At 46.1% G+C, this 9,085-nt stretch overlaps 1 protein-coding gene across 1 annotated transcript; it reads left to right on the top strand.

Annotated features, from left to right (window-relative positions):
* Window positions 1-844: 844 nt before the first annotated feature.
* On the top strand, window positions 845-8,639 carry LOC104521367 (steroid hormone receptor ERR2-like; the record flags this gene model as incomplete). Its single annotated transcript, XM_010163339.2, has 3 exons — window positions 845-953; window positions 1,607-1,768; window positions 8,370-8,639. Coding segments are annotated over exons 2-3 (379 nt in total), but the record flags the coding sequence as incomplete, so codon positions are not given.
* Window positions 8,640-9,085: the final 446 nt, after the last annotated feature.

The following is a 9,085-nucleotide window of genomic DNA, read 5'->3' as shown; positions in this document are numbered from 1 at the left end:
ATAATATAGCTGGCCAGAAATAACTGACAATTGGACAAAGATCTATAATTTTTTTCACAATTTGTTTTTAACATTGTATTTTGTACTGATACAGCAGTTCAGTTGCTGTTCCAAGTCTGTTAATGGTGCTATAGTTTTTTGCATGGTGACAGTCACTGGTGTTTCCCAGTCGCTGGGAACTGTTTTCAGTGTGCTATTTGCAGTTTGATTCACTGTATTTTGAAAAAACTGTAACAAATTCTTCAGTGTCTCCCTACTTCAGCTTTTATCATTGCTTTATTGTAGTAGGCGTAGTTTCTATTTATTTGGGTTCTACTTTTATTACAGTTGCCTTACTTGATCAAGGCTGAAACATCTTTGTTGAATTCATAGTTCATAATCTATTTGCTATAGGTTACTTTTTTCAAATATAAACAGAGGGAGGTCACAAAAAGTTTAACAACTCATTTTTAAGAACAATTTAAAAGCTTATTTTTATAACTGCAGGTTTGATAGACATTTAAAGTGTTTCTTTTTAAAAGCAAGATCATCTGGAGGGCATTGATGTCTGAAGCTTTTCATTTTCCCATCAGATTGATGGTGATTCAAGAGTTTGAATGGGTTAATTTCGGTGTTCATTAATGTTTTGAATAAAAGTGAAGCTCCCAGCAGCATGGTTAGAGCTTGAGGCAGTCTAGCTGGTATTATTGGGATTGCTGGGTTCAGCTGAGATCTCAAGTGTTTGGGAGAGGGAAGCTCCCTTGAGTGTGGGGAACGTCTTACTTAGCAAATTTTAGCATCTGCATGTCAAGGTTCCCTGTGGCACTAAGGAATCATGAGGATTTATCTTGTTTTACCTGCAGGTGTTCGTCTGGATCGAGTCCGTGGAGGCCGTCAGAAATACAAGAGGAGACTGGATTCTGAGAGTAGCACTTACCTGAGCCTACAGATCCCTCCCCCAGCTAAAAAGCCACGTATGTATTGGTCTCGAATTGTGGTCCTCTGAGCAACCACTATGTTTCTTTTTATTAGTCTCCCAAAACATACAATGGAGCGGTTGTCACTTCTGATTCCCTTATCAGTCACCAGCCCTAGGATTTTTTTCTTATGATCATAGTGCAGAAGTAGATTAGGTTCACCTAAGGTACAGCTCAGGCGCTGTATTCCTTGTACCTAGCCTTAAATACCAGACCTTTCCTAGGAGATTATGTAAATCAATTTAGTGATATTCTGATCTTTTCCTGTATCCAAGCTATGTTAACAAAACTGGTCCCAGGCTGATTTCTTTCTTCCATACTACCTGTAGTTCTCTGAACTCCCACCAACTGATTATTCATGCCTCCTCCTCCCCTTGTTGGACCTACCTGAGACCACGGCTGACAACCTTACAGTAGCTTCCTGTTTTCATCATCCCTGTACAGAGCTGGTTTGGCATACGCAGATCACTCCAGCTTGTATAGCTGCAGTGTAGTCTTCTACTGTTGTGACCAAAACCATTTCTGAGGTCCTATGGCCTCTATTGTCATGTCTCATCCCAAGAAGGTCCTTCTAGAAAGGGCTGTTGTGACTCTTTCCTTGTTATATGTCATGAGAGATGCAACAACAACTTCTCCTTTGAAATGTGCAGTGACTAAGATCGTCTCCCACTTGCTGGTGGCTGAGCCAGAGAAGATTTATGCCATGCCTGATCCAACCATGCCAGAGAGTGACATCAAAGCCCTGACAACCCTCTGTGACCTGGCAGACAGGGAACTGGTGGTGATCATTGGCTGGGCAAAGCACATCCCAGGTAAACAGAAGGAATTACAAGGATGTAAGCATGAACAGCAAAGGGAACTGGTATTTATCACTGTGCTTATTAGTTTTGTCTTCAACCAGGATTTTTACGTATAGTGATGGGTGGAAATCAGCGTCACAGAAAACTGCTTGTGGTGGGTTCTCATTGGTAACAAACTCCAATATAGCCTATGGTGTAGGTGCATAAATTGATGACTGTATGTGTGTATGCCCTGGGATTATGCAGAAGTCTTCGAGATGATATAATGAAGTTCTCAGCTGTACCTGGTATTGAGTGGCACAGCAAAAGTACTTGGGAAACAACCCTTGGGATGGTGTGGTGGACTTTAGTTTGCGCTGCATCAACATGACCTACGTCTGTTATATGTATAGATGAAGAAATGTTATGGCAGGGACTGAACTTCACTGCTAATGACAAGACAGGTAGCCACCCTGTTTGTAGTGGGCATTCTTGCCCAGGTTCAGGAAAACTTTTGTCTTACTGGATTCATCACAGAACAAGTCCCATTCGGATGGAGGACATACCCACTATTGTCAGTGAATCTCCAGGCTTCAATGCTGACAAATAAGGAGGACACCTTATTGGCAATGTGATTAGTCTCTGAAGGCTCACTGACTATAACCAATGAGGGTACCTGTATGATTGAGTGACATAGTGAGTGTTGCACACCTGCAGGTAGGATGGACCTAGGCTGAAGGAGCAGATATGTCTCTCAAGGAGTTTCTGGGGACAAAGATTTGGACTGGGAAAGAAAAATGTCCCTTCTCTCTAGTTCCCTGCACCCCTCCAAAAAAGATAGGTTGGATTTCGGTGTGAAGGTTGGCCAGGGAACTTAGAAGATGTCCTTGGGGTTTACGTGGCTGCTTTCCAAAGGCTGCTTCAGATGCTCGCTATGAACAGCTCTCTACAGCTGTCTCCTGCCTTCTGTCCCCCTTCCTTGTGTCAGAATATCTGAGGCTCAGCCACAGGATCACAGGATTTAACCCATATTGCATGTTCTCCATGTCTTCCACTGCATGGGTCCATGTTCTCTTGCTTTGCTTCTTGGCTTTAAGTTCTTCCTTGTTTGGTGAGGCATCTTAGCACAAGTGATCAGTTAGTTTAGTTCTCCCATGTATTTTGCTTCTATTTGTAGCTCCTCTTTTGGCTTTTTGGTGGCTGCTTCTCTTTTTTCAGAGGGAGTATTTCTCCTGTGCCTCTAGATTTAGTGGTTTCCTGGGAATATGGATGGTTATGTGGTGGGACTATAAAGCTTGGAGAAACTTTCTCAGGACAGTGTTTCTGAGTAGAGGTTAATCTTAGTGGTGCCCTTCTTACGTGAGATCTGCAGTACCTGCAGGGATTACAGCCATCACTAGTGCTGGAATCCATCTGGGGCTGATTCATCACAAGTAGGGTTACAGTGGTGATTAGGGAATTCAGCCTGGATTGCTCTACTAACCCAGTACTTGGGGTGTTAACAGGAATGGTTTTAATGCAATGCAATTAGCTGCTGCAGCTGCCCAGTGAGGTGCTGTTGTGTGTTCTTCTAACCTTGGCTGTTTCTGTTTGTGGAAGGTCCCCTGCTGTAGTTCCCTAGCTTACAGCTGTGAGATGAGCGTGGGGTGCTTAGCTCTGAGTTCCTACAGAGTTTTTCAACCTGCCATGGTGATGTTAGTAGTAGATGTTAGTATAGTAGAGATTACTCCTGCACTGTGAAAGGGGCTCTTCCTCTCCTTTCTGACAGGCAGGACATACCTGCCATCATCTCCATTTTCTCTGTGTATTTTCCTTTCCTGTCAAAGGCCCTGCAACACAGCAACAGCCATCAGCCTGGCACAGTTCAGACCAGCAGCAGTATTATAACAGGACGGTGTGTACAGGAGAGAGCTCAGGGATTGTTAGACAAGGGAGCAGTACTGAGAAACAAACATAATAGACAGTTCATAAAAATGGAACAAAATACCCTATAGTTCTGAAACAAGTGTGAAACGTACTGAGTTAGGCAGCAAGGGGGCAGAGCAGGGCAGGGCCAGGAGGCGGCCAGGTGTCTAGATTAACCATGCCTCCTGTTTCTGCCTTCCAAGGATTGTGAGCAAAACAGGACGTTGCTTCCTGTGTGCATGAATTCTTGGACAGAGAGAGATGGAGAAAGGAACAAAAGTCACATATTCCTGCCTTGTGTTCACACTGGAATTGGTAAAGAACAGTGTGATGTTAAAGTCATACCAACCCTTCAGAATCCCAGGTCTCAGCACAAACTTCTACCCCTCAGTGTTAGCAAATAAAATCAGTTAAGTTTAAACACACCCTCCTATGATAACAAGAAAGCGTGATTTAATGTTATTTAGTAAATGTTACTAGCTCAATAGCCTTATTAGCCATTAGCTCAAAAGCTATGCTTAGCCACTGCGGAGTTGTCCCCTTCTGTATAAGGCCCCCTCCCCACTACTCACCCCCCTTCCCCCCCCCAACCCCATACTAATTGTCTTTGAACAACATCTACCTTTTCTGTGTGCCTTGATGCAGGGAGACAAGACTTCTCTCGAGGGGTGACGACGAAGGCTCTCCCAGGGTAGCTGTTGTGCTGTTCTCACTAGGAAGACGATAGTGTTAGCACAGAATGAAATATGGCAAGTGGAGTGACAGCAGCTGTGTCTGGAGTGGCCTCAGATCCTATAATTACATCTCCCTTTATTACCTCTGCTAATGGCCCTCCAGGATGACAGAAATGATAATAAATTAACAGATTATGAACTCCACTTGCCACAAATTATGTGACTCTTTTTTTTTTTTAAATTCTGGGAGCTCCCGCTGCCAAGCCATTGAAATAAAATAAAAAAAATAATCACAAAAAATAAAAAACCTTAATGTCACATCAGCTATTGCAAATAAAGCAGCTTTTCTCAACCTGCACCTAGGAAAGAAGGAACCATGCATGTAGCTCTGTGCTAGAGACAGAGGCTCCTCTTTTGGGAGTCTAAGGATGCCAGTGAAGCATTCAGCACCTTTCAGGATAAGACCTGAGAAAAGCAGCAAGAAACAGATCACTAAGGACACTCTCTCTGGATGCTATGCCATCAAACAGCTCAGGAATGCAAAAGGGGCTGGACTCTAGCAGTTCCTGGGAGCTGCAAGATGGTGAGGCAGTTGAATTTCACATCTAGAGGTTCTCCAGTGTTACAAACCTGTAATAGCAAGCCTGTGACTTTGGCCAGGTGAAATTAGCATTTGCCTTTCCTGATCTCAAGTTTTATAGCATGGGAGACCCCAGGTTATATGATCTTCCCTTGTCTGTGCAGACTGCAATGATAAAGGCACAGTCCTCCAGCCCTTGCATTCTACATGTGTAAACACTGGATGAAAAGGGTCCCAATTCTGTCAGATGTTTCAAGTCCAGACTTGGCACTGCGGCACTCCCTCCCTCATGCTAACGTACCAGAGCTGAAGTTGGCTACCTGGGAGTGCTTCTGGCAGGGGGCTTTCCCAGGTGAGTAGGGCAATTATAGATGGCTCTTCTGTTCTCCTGGTACAGAGTAAAGCATGGTCTCTCCTACCTGCCATAAGTGCCTCCGGGAAAGACTGATTAACAGAGATGCTGGATGTACGGGCTACTGCAAGGGTTAAGGCAATTTTTCTACTTTATTTTCTTGTAGAAAAGTGTGAGCCATGTCTGTCCTGAATCCTCTCTCCCTACTACATGGCTGTTTCTCAATATTTAACAAATTTCATTGTCATATCACAGTGAGGTGATGGCATAACCCTTTTTGTAACCCAAATGGGGAGTGAAGATGCAAAAAGCCCATGTGACTGACCCAGAAACTGGACTTAAGGCAGCAGCCTAAATGCTGGGCTGTTCTCCATGATCTGAGATAGGAGAAGGGTGGCCAAAGGAGAGATTCCAAGTGCTAGAGTGCTGTGCATAGCATCATTACTGCTGTCTCAGGGCTAATCTCACCAGTTCTCTGTGCAACAAGCAGGAGACCTGTGGAGACAAGATCCCAAGCCTTCAAGCTGCACCTGCCCACACTTGGATTTAGGAGGGCTGTGTTCAGGAGCAGCACAGCACTGACTGCAGGAGGTAAGGGGCAGAAGGGTGAGGCAAAGGATGAGGCACTTCTGAAGGACTCACAGCCTGAGCAAGGGCTGGGATTCACCAGGTGCAGGGCTACATGGAGCACAGGCTGTGCTGCATGGGAATCAATCTCACAGTCATGGAGCTGGATTTGCAGCTCTTCTCCCCAGTAGCCTGGACTCCTCTTTAGCTGTTCCCTCTGGCACTCCTCCCCAATGGTTTATTGATTCTTCCCTCCCACTGCTCCCCTCAGACCTTGCACACAAAACACGTGACAGCTGATTGGTATCTGTTAATTAATGTGGCCTGGGGCCTCTTTTCTATTCAGTGGCCTGATAAGGGAAATTGGATGTCCAAGGGCTGCCAGGCCATTATCACCCTTTGCTTCCCCTGGCAACACAAACACAAAACATGGCGTAGTGATAAATAAATACGACTAACCCACCCTTCTGCCTTCCCTTCCCCAGCTGAGATAGTGCAGATAGAAAAAGAGAACCCACAGTCAGTCAATATAGCAATCATCAGCTCTTTTGTTAATTGCCAACTTGATAACAAGAGAAATCAAATGGTCATCCTGGTGGCTGGCTACCCAGGCCCCAGTGCAGGGCCAAGAACTGTGAGTAGGGAGGGCTGTGGGGTGAAGGAGTCCTGCTGAGCCTAGCACACAGCCAGCAGCACTGGGAGCCTCCTCGACAGAGGCTAATGAGCTCACAGGCCTCTCTTGGTGAGCCCTGAGGCTTAATAAGCATCTGGGGAGAAAACTGTCAGGGGAGGCTGCTGGAGCATTGCCCCCCCACCCCAGGCTCAGGAGTGCCTGGGTGTCCCATTCTCTCACAGCCCTGGGAACCTTTAGACAGTCCCGGCCTGCCAGTGGTGGGCAGGAGCTGCCTAGATGGGACCAACACACTGTGCTTGGCATCCTTGTCTGTAATCTCATCACTGTTGCACAGTGCCCATCTCCCAGGATCTTTCATGGTCTGGCCTTCAAGGGTACCTGGTACACAGAACATAACAGAAAGCTTTCTTCCCATGCACTTTTTTTTTCCCCTTGGGGCAGACAATGCCCCTGTGTTTTGGGCTCTCCTCTTTCTCAGGTGGGCTCTGGGGCTGTTAGGGGGGGCTCTGTCTCCAGATAGTGATTGCTCTTTCTCTATTTGAGAATTAACTGGTTTACTGCTGGGTGCTGGTTCTGTTGCTACTGGGTTTGGCTGTGATTTAGGTGCTTGTACGGCATCATAGAGGTGTTTTTGACATTATGTAGGGTTGTTGGCTGTGAGGTGAAGAAAGCTGATGATGTGGAGCTCAGAGAGCAATGAGGAACAGAAGAAGATTCTGTTCACAAATGTATTCAGCATTTGAATGCATTTCAGTGCTCTGTTGTGGTAGGACCTTGTGGTGGTTTGGGTGGATTCACCCTTTTTGCTTGCAGCCAAACACAGCCTGCTCTCTCACCCTCCCCCTCCCTTGCCCAGGGAGTAGGGGAGAGAATTGGAAAAAAAAGGGCAAGGAAACTCATGGGTTGAGATAAAAACTATTTACTAATTAAAATAAAATTATCATGATAACAACAGTGATAACAGACTATACAAATGAGTGATACACAGTGAAATTTTCTCACCGCCTGCTGACCGATGCTCAGCCTGTGCCAGCCATCGATCCCGGAGCAGAGACAGTCCTGAAACCAAAACCCCAGAAGAGTGAGCCTGAGAGAATACTCCCGATTTCCGGTCAACCCTGGTTAATATACTGACATGACATGATATGATATGGAAGATTTCATTGGCACATCCAGATGCCAGTTTTGGGTTTTGCTATTCACTGCGCTTCTCCCTCCCAGTCCTAATGCAGCTGTGAACCAGCCAAACACGGTGGCCTTGGGCTCCAGCAGCAACTAATAACACCAGTACTTTTATAAATGTTCTTCTCATAACAAGTTCTTCTGAAATGAAACTAAAATACAGCTATTCTAATTACTAAAAAAAGAATTAACTCTATCCTAGCAAAACCGGGACAGACCTTTTATCATGTTGGCCAAAATGAGAGATTGTAGTATGCTTGTAATTCAGGCCTGTGTAATTCCCTCCTATCCCATCAGAAGCCTTCTTTTCTGCCATCTGGAGCTCTTCTATGAACTTGAGGCAGACTAAATAGGCTGCAGTACAAAACTCCATAGGAACAGTGAGCAGGACAATGTGGTACAAAACAGTTGCTGCTATAGAAGAAACACAGATCACTGAAAATACATTATCATTGCCATAAATGCAGTCAGAGCATCAGGACTCCTGTTTGAGGCTGTGGGTGGGCATGGGAGCAAAGAGAAGAGCAAGGTCTGTCTGTGCTGATTGCCACAGAGACAGGGTCACTTTAGTAAGTTTTTTTTTGGGAGGGGGGGGGGTTGTTTTGTTTTGTTTTCATTTAAAAGCAGCAGGCCAGTGGGGGAGAGTGCTTGTGGTGAATCCCAGGGAAACTAAGAACCCCAGGCTCCTAGAGGCTTTGCTTGCGCATCCATTTGACCCTGCTTGTCTTTTGCCCTGTCAGGGTTCTCCAACCTCTCCCTTGGGGACCAGATGAGCCTCCTGCAGAGCGCCTGGATGGAAATCCTCATCCTGGGCATTGTGTACCGCTCACTGCCGTATGAGGACAAGCTTGTCTATGCTGAGGACTACATCATGGATGAAGAGCACTCTCGTCTGACGGGGCTACTGGAGCTCTACCTAGCCATCCTACAACTGGTGCGCCGCTACAAGAAGCTCAAAGTGGAAAAGGAGGAGTTTGTCACGCTCAAAGCTCTGGCCCTCGCCAACTCAGGTACAGCCCTGGCCCAGCCAGCCTCGCATTCAGGGAGTCAAGGCACATGCTTTTATCTGGCCTGGGAGGAAACTAGAGCTTACTGCCTTAGACTGTGCTCTGCCTATGTCATGCAATGTCCTCAAAGCTCCTCTCTGTCCGCAGAGCAGGACTTAAGCTGGAGAGCAGGACCTAAGCTGGAGAGCAGGGAGAAATGAGGCTTGGTGCTGTTAGAGCCTCAGCTGTGCTCTGGCCCTGTATTAGGGAGTGGAGCTAGGCAGGGGTGGGCTGGCTGGTGGTTTCTGGCAGTAAAAGAAGGACTGTGGAGCCCTTTTCCACTAGCAAGCTGATACCAGTGCTGTGAGTTCAGAAAAGAGGATATGTGCCACACCTGCATCTGCCTCAGTAGTGTTGGTCAGTTACAGTAAAGAGGGAATCATAGATTCATGGAATGGTCTGGATTGGAA

The sequence above is a fragment of the Antrostomus carolinensis genome, unplaced genomic scaffold, assembly GCF_000700745.2.
Source record: "Antrostomus carolinensis isolate BGI_N321 unplaced genomic scaffold, ASM70074v2 scaffold49432, whole genome shotgun sequence".
In the NCBI taxonomy this organism is placed as follows: domain Eukaryota; kingdom Metazoa; phylum Chordata; class Aves; order Caprimulgiformes; family Caprimulgidae; genus Antrostomus; species Antrostomus carolinensis.
Note: the sequence above shows the minus strand (reverse complement) of the source record. Positions and strands in the feature narration are given on the sequence as shown.